General features: G+C 39.9%; 1 protein-coding gene across 1 annotated transcript in view; it reads right to left on the minus strand.

The window, feature by feature from the left end:
* CUBN (cubilin) overlaps positions 1–16,650 on the minus strand; it is a 142,397-nt gene that overhangs the window by 93,388 nt on the left and 32,359 nt on the right. The window contains exons 23-27 of the mRNA XM_005418600.2: positions 13,617–13,803; positions 9,857–10,017; positions 9,149–9,330; positions 8,319–8,475; positions 5,628–5,815 (exon numbers count right to left, since the gene is read on the minus strand). Coding sequence (XP_005418657.1) covers positions 5,628–5,815; positions 8,319–8,475; positions 9,149–9,330; positions 9,857–10,017; positions 13,617–13,803 — 875 coding nt within the window. The remainder of the gene's footprint in view (positions 1–5,627; positions 5,816–8,318; positions 8,476–9,148; positions 9,331–9,856; positions 10,018–13,616; positions 13,804–16,650) is intronic.

Below are 16,650 nucleotides of genomic sequence, written 5' to 3' on the forward strand. Positions count from 1 at the left end.
TTGTCACTTTTATCCTTACAGTCTTGCACTGAAGGATTTCTTCTGGAGGCCCATAACCCCCTGAAGGAATTCAGGGATGTGCTGTTGTGCTGCCAGCTTGCATGGTAATATGTTAATGGATTCCACTGCAGCATGGCCAGCAGGCTGTGATGTGATGTCTGGGTACAGAACTGGCTGGGTTTATTTCATACATCATCTGCTTCTCCAGGGACATGTACTACCAGTGACATTTTGTAAATCAATGCATGGCCATAAGAAAAGCCATTCCCTGTGCTTGAAGAATTCCTGCAGCACTTTAGAAAGACACACTCATAAATAAAATGTAATAATGGTGATCTCCTAATATAGTTTAAGCATATTTTCTAATTGCAAGAGGGAATAAAACTAGAAACAGGGTAAGATATTTTTATGTTAAGCTAATAAAAAAAGAGGATGACCAGATGAGTGTGAGCAGCAATTATCTAATGCAGTATTCCCAGATGGAGAAAAAGGATATTATGGTACATCCCTGGAATGCTACTGTGGTTTAAAAAAGGAGGGGAAAAAAGACATAGCCTGCTACCACCAGAAGGAAATGAAACAGTTCTCAGGAGCAGATGCCATATTAATTACTGTATTCATTCAATAATATTCCTCCTATAATCGTGCAATGTTATTTTAACCACTTTGAGCCCAGTTGCTGAAAGAGTCTGGGCTGCTCAAGCACACTGACAGTAAGCAAGCAAGGCAGTGCTCTGCTCCAAAATGGAGCTCTGTTCTGGCTTGCAGCAGAATAAAAGCATTTGTTGTTATCAGGCAGTTGTTTGCCCTCATAGGATGTTCTTTTGCATTAACACAATGATAATTCCAACACTGGCAGTAGATGCACAGACCAAAGGGGTGAAACTTGCACAGAGAGCTCTGAAATTTGTCTTGCTGCCTGACACAATTTTGCTATCTGTTTGTCAGGCTGCTGGCATCTTGCAAAAGGCTGAGCAAAGCCTGCCCTTGTCCGTGTCCTGGCCAGGACAGGATGGGGTTAATTTTTTGCAGGAGGTGGGAGGGGGCATGACCAGGACACAGGGCTTGTTCTGTACCATCATTTCACTGCCAGGGGCAGGGCCAGGGCCAGGAAGAAGGAGCTCCTTCTGAAAATCTGGCAGAGAGAACTGTCTGGGATTGTCTGTTACAGCTTGGGGTCTTTTCTGCCTGTGTGAATAATTTCTTTTCTTAGACCCTCTGTCATTAGTCTTGTTGCTGATACTGTTAATTTTCTTATGTCAACTCTTGATCTTTGCCTTTTATGCCTCCGGCTGGAGGGGGAGAGGGGAGCAGTGCATGGCTGTTGTGGGAGTACTAAATTGGAGAATACCATTCCTAATCCATGACATCCCTGTAATTAATAAAAGCAGATGCTAAACAGACTGGACATCAAGGGACAGTTGTACTTTCTCAGCAGTAGAACACAGAGGGACATTGTCACTAAAAGACAGAATAATCAGTGGTTTTCAAATAATATTTTTCTTCTATAAGGAAGGAGTATATGTCAGTTCTACAGCAGGACTCTGATCTTCAGGGCAAAACCATAATATTCTTCCTACTTTGCCTCCTCAGAGATTAGGTTCTGCCCTACCAAATAAGAAGGTAATTCATCATTAAGGATGGGGAGTTAAATATATGCTTGTTCAGCTAATAATCTGATGAATGTGGAGGAAAGAATGACATTTCTATGTCATTGCCTGCAATATCTCACTAGCTACAGCCCCATGACTCCTCTAGAAAGACTAATGTCAGGTTATTTAGCCAAGGCACAGCAAGCAACATAAGTTAAAGATCATCCAATCTAATTACAGTTAGTGTAGCATCACCAGTAAACATTCTGCTATTTGATATGTCTTGTATCTTATTATTGTCACTTCTGTACATGTCTTTATCAGAAGCAATTAATCTCATATTCTTGCAACTTCACTACAAAACTCCTTCCAAAATGTCACACATCCTATGAGCATCACTAGTGATGAGCCAACATCCTCTGACAGGACATGAAACACTCCAAAGTGCTCATTTGCTGGGTAAGTGCTCATATGAGATTCATCCTAGAGACTGATATAATAAAAAACTGCAGTTTTGCTTCCCTCCCACATTGTCCCTTCTCAGTTTCTGGCACCTACACACAGAGGCAGAGAATTGCCCCAAAGTCAGAAGAACAGAGTTTTTCCCTTCCTACTTGACACAGGTATAAATAGTTGTATATGCTGAAGGGGTGCAGATGCAGGTCCTGCCCAGACCAGACCAAGCTGGAGTCACCCAATGCTCCCTGCAGAAACAGAATGCTGCTCACCATGAGTAACCCCTGTCAGCTGGTGGAATGGGGACCCAGCTGACAGGAAGCCTCCCATGATCAAAGGAGAAAAGGAAATAAGTAACACAATGAACAGCTGACTTCTCATTGTACAGATGTGACTGAATTTCAGTCTGGAAGAACCATGCACTCTACTTGTACTTACTCGTACTCACTGGACAGCTGACTATATTTTTCCTGCCCTTAATGTGAAATGGTTATTTGCTCTATGGCATGATAATACCTTTGGTAACTGAAAATCACTAGGAATACCCATGTGTAGAAATTTTTGGTTTTGACATTACACATATAACTTCTGACTCATATGTGGACTAAGCCAGGGAGCAAATAGCTAATTAACTGTGTATATCTGACTGAATTAGTCATCAGGCAAAATGCTCTTTTTATGTGGGTTTGGGTCAGAGTTTCAGTCATAATTAACACAAAGCTGAAGAACCGGCCCCTTTCCAGTATAAAGACTGGTACCAAAAGCATTTTGTTCAGCAAGCAAGGTTCTGCAGTACTCAGGAAAACAGATTGCTCAGTCTAGCTGTCCCCACCCCACCAAGCACCATGATTTTCCCCTTCAGATTTCAGCAAGATTTCGAAAAAAATTAGAGCTTTAGTTTGAGACTATAAAAATATGTCCACATGTCCATAAATCTGTTTCTCACACTAACTTTTAAAAACTGCTTTACTACTTCTGGGGTTTTTTTGCAACTGCCATTTCTTGACTGTAGTTTCCTAAGGCAGGTCATGTTTCTGCCATAACACCTCTGCAACATTTAGTCTTGTCCTTGCATCAGCTACCACTTTTCCTTACTCCTTCTGCCACTACAGCTGTGATCATCAGCTAATCCACCCTAAGAGCTAACTCTTGTCCTTCCTGTCCCCAGCCTCCCAGCAAGCAGGAGGAGATATTGTCACCAAGCCTGCCATCTGCCAGCTGCCATGGAGCAGCATGCTGCTACTGTCAGAGCTGCCACAGAGCTAAGAAGACAAAGAGAGTGTTGCTGCCTGCTCAGGTAAGTGCCTGAGGTGGGAGAGCAGCTGCCAAAAACCCAAAACTAGATGGGGGAAGGGACCCTTAAAAGCTCCCAGGGAAAAGAGCACTTGATCAGCACCAGTGGCCACCCTGGTTCATGAGCATAGCTACATGGAAAATGTCTGAGCAGCAGGTTCCTATTTGTTCCAAGAAAATGGTGAGGGACTCTGGTGTATGGTCCCTCCATCACCTACTTTGGCTACAGTGAACAGGTTTATGTCTCTATTATACTCAGCAACAGCATCAGATCTTTCCCCTCTTAGACCTCGCTGAAATAAAGGAATCTCAAAACTGATATGTGGCAGAAAAGTAATTCCTTTTAGCTGAATGGCTATGAGGTTTCTTCTAATTATCCTTTTTTTCCTATTTGCAGCAGTGTCAGACTCCATATGGATTTCAAACAGAAAAATCCCAAATATCTGCAGCCTGGTACAAAAGTGAACTGCATGCTTGTTGCAGATGATTCCCCCTTTCCCCTACACCACAGCTCATTCCCAGCCTTGCCAATTCCTCCCCTTTCACAAGAGGCAGGGTGGGAGCAAACACTATTCAATTCCCTGGCTGGTTCAACCTCGTTCTCCTTTTACACTATGGCACATATTTGTGCAGCATGCAACAACCAAATGAGGACATCTTTTCCAAGGGGTATTTCCTAATGGCATTTGGAGAAAGATTTGTAAGTAACATTACATGAATTGCAAATAAAAGCCTCCTTAACACACTTCCATGACTTTATTTTTCCCTTGTTTTCTCTTTTTTATACCTCTTTCAGCCTGTGTTTTCTTTGACTGAAAGCACTGAAAAATTGTTAAGCAAAGAGTGCTTCTGTCTCCTCATTCTCTCCAATATGTTTATTTCTGTTCTTTTAAGTGCCTTGGATCAGATCCTTGCCCCTGGCACTATTCCTCCACCCTTGACTTATGTCTACAATAGTGAATCTGGCAAGTTTCTTGCTCCTCACAGGCTGGCTACTGTGTGCAGGTCTCCTGCTTTCCATGGGTCAAGGCTTTAGGCATCTTGAGACCAGCACTGGCCTCTCCACTTGGCTCCAATGTTTCTTTTTCAGCCTCCTCACAAAAACAAACCAGGGCTTAAAAGTTAGTTCTCAATACAGTGCTCCCTTGTTTATTTTCTTCACATGTCTATTCTTTCTTTCCATTCCTGGCCACAAAGAGAAGAAAGCTGGAAGAACATCACTTTTGTCAATTTACCACCAATTTTGAGCTGTGAAAGCTGCCATAGTAACAAGGTAGAGGAAGTGAGGGAGGACATCTACAAGGAATAGATTAGGCCATCAACCAGTCTGTTGCTGAACCTGCTGCAATAGCTGGGTGTAAATATCCCCAGAAATACAGGTACTATTCCATAGTCCTCTTCCAGGCTGTAAGCACTCTTCTCTAAGATTTCTGTAAATTTCAGTTCCTCTTTGCAAAACCCTAAGTAGAGCACAGGGGCTGTGTGCTGGCATCCTGTACAAGGATGCTGTCCAACAAAACAGCAAAATTGTAGGCAGGAAATTATAATCCACAGTATAGAGTGATCATGCCTACCCTTTATATCCTACAGTACTAAGTACAAAATTTAGAGGAAGTAACTTTTCAGTTTTCCTAGAAAATTTTGAGAAAACTTTTTTTTGTCCTTGAAATATTTTTTTGAGGAAATAAAAATAAAGAGTACTTGGTTTTAGATTGACTCTATGGTTTCATTTGCCTAAAAATGTCACATTTTGTTTGTGGGTGCATTCATTTTCTTTTAGCCCCTTTAAAGATGCAGATGAATTATGTAAAGTATAAACAAGAGACACAGGAACTCTGCCTTTAAAAATGTAGACATTTATCAAAGTTTTTGAACATTCCTCATTCCTTTTCAGATAAAAACAAGAGGAAAATAATTGAGCTCACTGCCTTTTGCTACCCATTTACTAATCTCAGGATTCCCCCTTCTTTGCATGAAGCTGGAATCACGACATCTCCCTTTGCCCATAAAAGCCAGTGCATCCAATCTAAGGTGGAAGTCAGACTGTAGCAGCCTAGGCACCTGCAGAGTGACTCTCCTCTCAGAGGCTCACTCCTGTCTTGAGCAGCAATGCTTCACTCCCTACTGACCACTGAGGAAACAGGGTTAAATTGTTTGGATTTAACACTTGAGCTTTAATGGTTAAATTTACGTAATATAAATTTCCCCTTGCTCTTCTACAATCTTAATATTTTTCTTTTTTGTTAAAGACTTGATTTTTCTTGTTCCTAGAATCTGGGCACATACCTTCACAAAGTCACGGTCACAGTCAGATCCATCTTCTACATCAAAGGCTGTGAAGCTGTAGTTGAGAGTGTTCCCCTTGGTGGCTTGGATAGTCCAGTTGCAGTGCTCATTTAATAGGTAATTATTTGGATAATTTAAACTTTCCAATATGCCATGGCTATGATTAACAGTCAGCACTCCATGGCAAACTGTAAAAAAAGAAGTGATTATAAATCATTTTTGTTCAGTGTAATTAATCCAGTATCTCAAAAATTACTAGTTGAAGTTACTGATAGCATTACAAGATGAGAAATATTTTCTTCAGCTTAGAGAAGCCATGCAGAAAGAGAATGGTGACCTCTTGAAAAACATATTGTGTATGTTTCAACCAAAACTCCAGCTATTCAAACTTGCATCTATCAGCATTCTTATGACCTTCTTTTCTGATGCTTGCAGACCTATCAGTATATATTTTTGAACATAAATATTTTTGGGCAGTCTTCTTTAAGTCTAAATACATGGGTATTCATGAAACACATTTTCTTTTTCTTTTTAAAATAATTGTAGAAATGTACCCTGTCATTTGAAACAATCTGGGTAACTGCTCAACAAATATTGACAAATAGATAAAAGTGATTTATTTCTGCTAAGTGGGAAAAAATTATGATCCCTGGCTAAAACAACTAATGGAAAGTACATTACTCTTATTGGGCTTTCTAGCCCCAGGAAGAGAATGTGATAATGAAATTTGTTTAAAAGAAGCCATAATTTTCCTTGTGAGACATTCAATAGCATCCTAGCATAAGGACTGGACACTAACCTGGATTAAAAAGAGCTTTCCTTGAAGTGCAGAGAAAATAAAAATAAACTAAACTAGATAAAGAACAAAATTACAATTATGGCATTAGGTCAGTGAGTCTCATTTTCCTGTATCCACCTTTCCCTAAAGACAAAAAACATCAGTGTGGGCAATCCCTTGTCTGGAGAGAGCATACAATGTGAACTGGGAGCAGAGCAGTGTAATTAATGCCCAGGGGAGTGGGCAGGAGGCAGGGAGCAGACCAGGCTGCTTGGTTTGTGCAGCAAATCTGCTGTGTTTGAACAGCAGAAATAGCTGAGATTCACTGCATGACTGCTCTATTGTCTGTCACCACAGACAGTACACCCACCTCCTGCACATTTTTTCTATTCTATCCAAAGGATTTAAAGGTCTGTGTTTTCAGTATTTCAAAATGCTTGGGATATAGCTGCAGGTCAGGGTCAGGTGGAGTGGAGCGGAGCTTGTCTGCAAAGCTACTCTGAAGCATATGACTTTTTGAAAGGGCAGGACAAAGAGCACAAAATGGGTTTTGAAGAATGCAAGACAGGTAAAATCTACTACCCCCTGCCAAAAGGATTTTATTAGAAACATATCAGGCACAGAAGTGCCTTTGAATGGTAACTTGATACCATGTTTTCCTTTGCAACATTATCCAATTAATCATTACATTTCTTTCATGTACACGTAAATGTATCTGGTATCTAAGCATCCTTATTTTACAACATACTGCCTACATAATTTTAGCTTTTGGGCAAGCCATTAAAACCTTTCTCTGATACATCTTCAGGAATTAAATATGAATGTAAATCACATTATCTGATAGCTCAGGTTCTACATCTGAGTGCTTTGAAAGTGCTCTTTCTGTTTAATTAATCAAAGGCAGGGGGAATCTTTTCTAATATATCCTCTTGACATTGCAGTCTGAAAAGTACATGGTAGTGATATCTGTAAGGAATGAGGGAGCCAAGTCTTCCTCCCTCTCCTAATTACTGCATGTGTCATGTGTGGATGGGTCTGTGCTCTGGGTTTTTGTAATCCATTTACTATTGTCCAAACACAGGACAACTTCACATCTTATAAACCTATAACAGTCCTTGTCACTTGGGCATATCATATTTAGAGGACTCAAATATGCTTGCAAATCACTTTGTATGTGATGAAATGACATATTTTCCAATATGCATTCAACTGTAAAAAAAAATATAAAGTGTATAAAGAGAAAAGTAAAAACCAGGACTATATTCAGATTATGACTGGGAATAAAATAACTTTGTCATGTGTCTTCCTGTATTTTTCTCCAAATGCTATTACTCTGATATTTCTGGGGTTTATTTTACAAAAACATGTTTGCAAGAAAAGTATTACCCTTACCACAAAATATTAAAAATGAAGCTTTTTAAAATGTTCCCGATAGGCTAAATTATCCCAAGCACCCACAATAATGCAGTCTGGCTGACAGAAACTCAATTATCCTTTGTCATCCTTCCTCAAAAGCAGCTCTAAGATCAGAGAATCTTGCTAAATCTGCCTTCTCTTTTAAAAATTCAGGAGCCTGAAGGAGCAGAAGAGCAAGGGCTGTCAAATCTACCCTGTTATGGACTTCCAGCATTTGTTATTCTGAGTAAATCTGGAGTGGCATATGCCACTGGTGCAGGTAATAGAAATAGAGCCACCTTAGTACCTTTCTCCTAAGGAGGAGATAATCTCCATCACAGGTAGATGGGCAGATAATTTTTAGGCCTCTGTGTTCTGTAACTGTACCAGAATAGAAAATCTGTGTTGTTGGTATGCTGTACAGATTTTACTGTGCTGATAAATATGTAAGATCATGGGCTGCAAGCAGCTTCACAGACAACATGAGCTGTAGAAACATCTCCTCTTCCTTTACTTACCCTGTTTGTATTTGGCTAAGAAACCTCCACCTTGCAGACTGCTGTCTGTCCTTAGTTTTAGGTACACACTGTCTCCACTGGAATGGATGGTTTGTGGTATCTGATCCCCACAAAATTTACCCAGTGGTTTAGCATTGCTGCTGTTGCCATCATATATCTAAAAAAAATTAAACCAAAAACAAAAAAGAAAAATGAAAACATAATAAAGCTGATGGCATTACAAGTCTGATTAATTTGCCCCTGACAAATGTCTGCTTAGGGAAATGTTACTGGGTATACAAGAGGTTAAATTCCATTTCTGCTCAGAAGAAGCCTGGCAGGCATTTCAGAAACAAGCAAAAACAGGAAGTCAGTAACTGAATACTAGTGGATTTTTAGGGGCTTAGTCACCAAGAGGGGAATACAGCACTCCATTTCAATTTCATTTGAAATATTCAAATAATTTATGGAACAATTCAGATATTAAATTTGATATTAACAATATGGTTATTGACAGCATTGTGCCTTGTTCCCCATAATTTACTAAGAAATTATGCTAAGGCCTTGGTTCAAAACACAGAAAATTTAAAAGATGCAGACAGATTCTTGTTTCTATCTATCAAATTCTTTCTATCTAGACATAAATGCTTTTCTTACCAGCAGCTACACAGACACTGCTGCCTTGCCTCTCTGGGCTCCGTGAGATGAAGGGAGCACATCAATATGGAGCTTTCCTATTCTGAGTCTGGTCACTTAGGACCATTTGAAAGCCAAGACCCTGTGTTTTTGCTGCCTTTGTACTCAGCACCCTCATCTGCCTCCTGGGGAGCAGAGTGCCCCAGGGCACCTACCGCAAGGTAATCAAAGCTGCACTTCTGGTGATGCTCCAGGTGGAACTGCTCAAACTGGATTTCAAACGGGCTTCCTTGGCTTCCCTTGAGCAGCCAGTAGCACTCTGAATTGTGGTAATACGGCATAGGGTAGTTGGGAGACATGAGGATGCCAGAAGATGTTGTAAAAGTCCCACCACAACCTGAAAATAGCAGAGAAAGCAAAGCAATATTTAACAACTAGAAGAGGGGAAAATTAAACCTGGAGTGTGTGATTCTCACTGGTGACCTCCTTCACATGCCCTGAACTTCTTCAGTAATGCCCCAAAAATCTGCATCCAGCCATCAATGTTGTAAGCAGAAGACAGCCCATAGCAAATAGAAGTATTAACTATCTAACTTGAAGAGTGCTTCTGATAGAGAAGTATTAGAAATTAGAAACCTCTTCATTATATTCTTAATTACTGCTTTCCTAAACATAAGAGAAAGCTGAAGCTGCTTTATATCTGGGAAATAATATGCTCTTTTCTGTGGTAAAAAATAAAGCCCAAGGATCAAGAAATATCTTTGCTCTTAACAACATGCATATATGTCACTATATAATTAGCAGACAGACTTTAGAATATTGGAAGGAAAAAATTGAAGGGGGAAAGGTGAGAAATTAAATACAAAGAAAAGATAAAAAATAAGATGTGTAAAATAGTTCTATACTTGATGCAGTCATTTTACCTGCTGAGGTACCATCCCACTCTGCTGAAAATCCCCTTCTTGTGCCAAATATGTCACTTACAAACTTTATCCACAGCTTGTTACCATGAGAGATTATAACAGGAGGCAGGTCTGTACCACAGAATTTCCCAAGAAGAGGAGAAGTTTCATAGCCTCCATCTCTAGAATGGTAAAGAAGAAAAACCTTTGGTCAAAGAGAGATACCATGAGAAATGCTAGCTAATCGAAAATCTTGTGATTCTTTCAGGCCTGGGAAAGACTAATCCTGGCTCTTCAACAGAAATACTGCTACCAAATACTGAGCCTTGCTGCTTGCAGTAATAAGCCCTGCCACAACCACCTGCTTGCTGGGCACGTCACTCTCTCATCTCAGCAGCCTGAGTGTGTCATCACAATGACAAGCTTGAGAAGTGTCTCAGGTAGACTATATTCTCTATATTCTACAAGGCTACAATCATTGGAAAACCAAAGGTAATCTTCAAATTTGAAGTAGTAATTTTCTCACTCCTCACTCTTTAACCTGGTGTAAACCTAGATGAGCTGACTCATTTTAAAAAACATGTTTATTTGCCACCAAACAAATGGGACTTCATTCCTGAGTTAATTTCACTGATGAGATGCATGTTTTGAAATATTTTCTTAGTCTTCAGAATTGGTTCTAAAACCACTTATATTCATGTTTTTAAATTAAGTAATATTTCCAGTAACATTATTTTCATACTGTAATCAGGATTCACAGCTAATGTTCTGGTTTGCCTCCTGCACATGCCTCATAGGAATAAAAAAAGAGGGTGACAACCTGCTTATCAATTGCTTCCCGGCCTTGTCTTTAAGCACTTTCATACTACAATCAACCTATAGGTCAGTAGGACAATAACAAATAATTTATACCTATATCTGGTGTGATCTTCCTATGATGCTTTTTAAGTGGACAGTAATACTTTCAATTGCATATTCACAGGTTTACAGCTGTTTTTGAGAAAAATTTCTACTTAGCCTTTGCCACTCTGTTTTCTTGTCATCCTCCTAGCTTAAACTGCTTGCTGCTCTCTCATGTTGCTGGCAGTTGAAGAAATGTGCCAGAACCTCCCCTCACTTGCATCTTGGCCTCTGCAGCTATGGTCAGATGAACAACTTTCTTAGTTGGCTGAATGCAGTTTATCAGAGGACGCCTCAGGACAAGAAATGAGAGTGGCACTTCACCTAAGACTTGTGTAGCTACCCCATTTAACAGTATCAGGTTTGAAGAGGCATTCTAAAAATCCAGTCATGGCAGTAGCAATGTGCTGAGTTGCACTTAGAATGTTCTGCCCATATCTTAGAACCTGTTCAACTCTGCTGAACTCTTCACAGTGAAAACTAAGCTAGATTTATGTTATAAATAAATGTTTTCAGTTACTAAGGTGAAAAAGTGAAAAAAAATCACTTTTGGGTTAACCCAAATTAAAGCATTAATTCTTAAAATAAAGTTAGATTGAATTTAATCTCAGATTGTTTTTCTAAAAAGAAAAAAAATGAAATGCTTTACTTAGAAAATATTGAGAAAGCTTTTCAGGTTTTCATAACTTTCTCTGGTCGGTATGCACAGCTGAAAAAACTCAGCTAATTCAGATAGAATTCAAAATCTCAAAATTTCAACTTCAGCAAGCAGATTTTCGTTTGGTTTTAAAAAGAAGATACTATTTACCAAGGAATAACCCATACAGAATATCTGGTATAACGTTCAGGATGAGCTTTATCATGGTGCTCAGTGAGGTAATGGAAACTCTTAGCATGCTCAGACTGAAAAAAACACACTGCATTCCTCAGATATGGTTCACCAGAGCTGGCTCACGAGGACAGGAATGGGTGCACCAACACTGCAAATTGCAAATCCATCTGCAGACACACAGCAGAAAGGATATGTGCTTGGTGCTGCTGTACTGTGAGCAGGTAACCTTCCTGCAAATATTCCTTTCTTCTATTTGTCCCTGTTCTGCAAAATTTCCTAGAAATTACTAGGTTAGTATCCTCAGTTTAATGGTAGTGCCAGTATAGAAAAATACAGCAGATTATTTATATGCTCTTCTTGTTACCTCCTAGAGTAACTACTCTCTAAAGACTATTAACATAAAACAGAATATAGAATATAGAATAAACAATATACAATAAACAATATACAATAAACTATATACAATAGTTTGGGTTGGAAGGGGCATTAAGGGTCATCTATGCCACGCAACTCTGCAAGGAACAGGGACATCTTCAAATAGATCAGGTTGCTCAGAGCCTAATCCAGCCTGACCTTGAACATTTCCAGGGATGGGGCATTAGCTAATTCTGCGGGCAACCTGTTCCAGTGCCTTACTACCCTCATTGTAAAAAGTTTCTTCTGAATAATCCAAACTCTCTCAGCCTGTCTTCATACGAGTGCTCCAGCCCTCTGATTGTCTTCATGGTCCTCCTTTGAACTTGCTCCAAGATCTGTATCCTTATGCTGGGGGCCCCAGAGCTGGATGCAGCATTCCAGGTGGGGTTTCTCTCACCAGGGCAGAACAGAGGGGCAGAATCCCCTCCCCTGGCCTGTTGCCCCTGCTGCTTTTGATGCAGCCTAGGATACAGTTGGCTTTCTGGGCTGCAAGGACACATTGCTAGGTCTTCTCTGATCTTTCATCCACCTGCACCCCCAAGTACTTCTCCCCTGGGCTGCTCTTGATCTATTCACTCCCCAGCCTGTATTGATACTGAGAGTTGCTCCAAACCAGGAGCAGAACCTTGTCCTTGGCCTTTTGAACTTCATCAGGTTCACATGGACCAACTGGTCAAGCTTATCCAGGTCCCTCTGGATGGCATCGTGTCCTTCATGTGTGTCAGATGCACCACTCAGCTTGATGTCACCTGCAAACTTGCTGAGGGTGCTCTTGTCCCCACTGTCTATGTCATTAATGAAGATACTAAATAACTCTGATCCCATAACAGACCCCTGAGGGATCTCTTGTCAGAGATCTCATATGCACATCAAGCCATTGACTACTATCCTCTGGATGTGACAATCCAATCAACTCCTCTTCTTCCAAACCATCCACTTATCCAATCTATCTCTCTCCAGTTTAGTGAGAAGAATGTTGTGGGGGACTGTGTCAAAAGCTTTACAGAAGTCCACAGAGATGACATCTGTAGCTGCTCATTCATCCACTGATGTAGTCATTCCATCACAGGAGGCCACTGGGTTGGTCAAGAATGCCTTTGGTGCAGTCGTGCTGGCTGTCTACAGCCACCTCCTTGTCTTCCATGTGCCTTAGCAGAGCTTCTAGGAGGATCTGTTCCATGACATTCCCAGGCACAGAGGTGAGGCAGACAGCTCAATATTTCCCAGGGTCCTCTTTTCTACCCTTTTAAAGGATAGGTACAATGGTTTCTCCTTTTCCAGTCACCTGGAACTTCACCTGACTGCCACAACTTTTCAAACATCATGGAGAACATGTCACAAAGCAGGCAATAAAACTCCTTGTTTCTGCACTAAGGAAAACAACCCAAATGCAGTGCATGAGAACACAGTCCACACACTCCACTTGCTCTCAGAACTGGAATTTATCAAGTGGGAAAGCTGACAACACAGAAGTATGAGAGCAGCAATAGGTCGCCTTTAAAGCTCTCTGCTAAGTCCTTTTCCCACAATGACAGCAAGATGTACAGCTAAAATAAAGATTCTGAACACGCTTAAGTGGGTTTGGACAACATACAAACCAATACTCAGGACAAGAGAAATAATGAGCCTTGCCTGATTTCTACATAGTCCTCTGTGCAGCGTTTGTTGCCCTCCAGGGTGAAGTCGGTGAAGCTGAGTACGATGCGCCTGTTGATCCCCACTGCGATGGTGTAGGTGCACTCCGTGCGGACTGGGTAATTGCTGGGGTAGTTGGGAGATGTCAGCACACCAGTGTCAGCCGTGTAGTTGTGTGAGCAAACTTTAAAAAGAAAAGAAACAAAGATGAATTAATGTCATATGTCTGCTAAATTAACAGGAAATTTCTATTTTCAACAGGCAGAGGAGCAAACATCCTGTGTTCCTGTGCATTATAACTCTTCCTGGACACATCTCACTGCTGAATGTCAACAGTATAAACTAAAACCAGGATCCAGCTATTTCGGGGGATTTCTTACATTTGAGTTGATTTGTTCAGTTTTTACCACAACACTGTGTCTGTAATAAATAGGCAACATAAAAGCAGTTTCACCTGCCTAGATGGCTTTGTCCTAAAGCCCAAGTAAGCAGAGAATGGAAACTGAAAGGGATGTCTTGCTGAAAATGAAAGGTAGGATTCCTGAATTTCTGAAAAGCAGTGGTGATGGAAACTAAACATGGTTTCTAGCTATGAGGAGAAGCTACATTGTTTTCAAGCATTCCCCATGGTCAAAACTATTTGAGGGGATTTTATATCTAAATTTCTTTTCCCATTTTCTGGGCTACAAGTGACAGTAAGTTAGAAAGTAGTATAATCCTTAGAATTTGAGGGTACAAGAGCTTTACTTAAGGTCTTACATCTAAATGAACTTTTTTTTCTGAGCAATGTATAAGCTGGGAAGAAGAAAATAGTGTGAACTAATGCTAAGGTAGAATCTAAGCAATAATTAAAAAGAAGCTCTTTTCAAAGCACAGACATAAAGTCTAGGAATAAAAATAGTTGCTATAAAATAGTATGAAACTTTGTTTGGAAAGAAGAATTGTTGTCTATTAGTTGATCACAGTCAATGAGTAAAGTTTGTGATATGGCTGCAAAAAAGGGCAAGAGGGAATGTGAACTGTGCCAGGTGTTTTCAGACAAAACTTGAAATGCTGATGCCACTGCACAAGGCAATGGTGACACGTCACCTGGGAAAATGTGGATAACCATGGGCACTGAGGTTCTGAAAATCAAATGGGAACAAGTAAGACAGAGATTGTGGAGATAGCAGGAAATTAGTAGATTGGTAGGCAAGTGACACTAGAAGATCTTAACTTGTTTGGCTTAGCAAGTCCAGACAAACATCAAGAAGCATGAAGAAAGGAAAAATAGAACACATTCTCAATGACAGGACAAATTCAGAAGTTAAAAAATGTCCATGAGTACTGATACAAAGAAATTAGGAGAAATTTTTATTAAGAAATAAGTTTCTAGAGTAATGATCCAATCAGCATAACAGATTCAGAAAGGAGGAAACAGTCCAAACCGTACCTTAAGTCTGGTTCTTAAGATACAGTTTGATCAGTTTAAGGAGGGGTCCACATTATGGAGCTTTTAGCTAAAAAAAAAAAAAAGGACATAGGGATAAAAAAAGGGGGAGTGACACAAAATTGTGGACTGAATTTGATGAGCCTGGGAACACATTCTGGTCCTCCATTTCCCCATTTCATGTCCTGAAGGTTGCCAATATAAGAAATTAAATAGTTCCTACCAAATAGGCAGGTTTAGACTAATTATAAATAGAACTGAGAGAGCAAGCAAAAATAATCATTTAAGCTGGTTGCCACAGATCTCTGAGATCTGCTTTCTAGCAAAGCACAGCTGCAGGGTAGCAATGTCTATGCTTAACTCTTTAATTGCATAACAATTTACAGGAGAGACATGGAGCTACACTTCAGCCCTTTCATGTCTAAGGCAGATAATTTCCATAATTTCCATGTCTGCTCTCTAGCCATTCTAACTACTAAAACACTTTTGCTTTTAATGGTGAATTTTTAATGGTGTTTTTTTGTATTCTGGGTCACCTGGAAGGCCTCTGTTGCAAACATTTTCTGTGGGATAAATACTCCCAAAGCCAGCTCCCAGACCCCTGTTCCAAATTCATCATGGGGAGAACAGAGAAACAGGACACAGTAAAAGGTCAATAATTTTCTGCCATTGGCTTGTGCTTTGGTATTGACAAATCAAAAGGTTTCATGCACCAGTTTAGCTAAAATTATTATTTATGAAAGTCCTTATTTAGAATTTTAGCCATTTATGTGTTCACTGCTATGTTTTAATGTATGCATATAACAAACAGCTTAGTCCTGGTCACCATAAGAGCTATGTGCTGCTTTGTAACTCCTTCTAATGGATTGTTGGCTGTGCTGCCAGCTCCCATGGTGTTTTGTCATATGTAGGGCTTATGATCAAACCCCAGATCCTCAAGTCATATGTTTTCTTGAGGATGCTGGGTTAGAAATCTGACTTAGAAATGTGACCCAAGTTTTCCTAACAGACCACTAAAGAAAAAGCAGTAAAAAATTAAAAAGAAAATGTGTGTATATTTATTAGGTTATTCATTTTTAACTAATTATTCCCTCCTGCTTTTGGAGGGATAGGAGTCTGACTTGATGATTAGAGCTCTTGCAATACTGCCATTACTCTCTCAAAGACTAAGACTATCAGCTTTCAACCTGTAGAATATTAAAACTGGTGTACTAGTAATTTTACTTACAGTAAAATTAGCACTACAGAAGCCAAAATCTTTTTATCAGCCCTTTTAATAATTTCCACTGAATTGTCCAGGTTCCCTCCCTCACCAAAGTTTTTCTTCCTGGGAGGAACCCAGACAGAAACTTACATCCCAAGTGTGCTGTTTTAAACTGGATGCTCTGTACTGCTTTATATTTCACTTAACAATCTTCTTTATGAGCTAAGGGATAATAAATACAGAAGATGGAACAGTGATTGCCTTATAAATGTTAGACTTCTGGCTACAGTGAAATGAATCCAAGTATAGATGGAATATTCTGGCTGCTATGAGGATTTAGAAAAGCATAGATGAACCCATGTTTTCTGACAGCCAGCTCTTTTCTGGTAACTGGATTT

This window comes from Geospiza fortis, unplaced genomic scaffold (assembly GCF_000277835.1).
Source record: "Geospiza fortis unplaced genomic scaffold, GeoFor_1.0 scaffold138, whole genome shotgun sequence".
NCBI lineage: Eukaryota > Metazoa > Chordata > Aves > Passeriformes > Thraupidae > Geospiza > Geospiza fortis.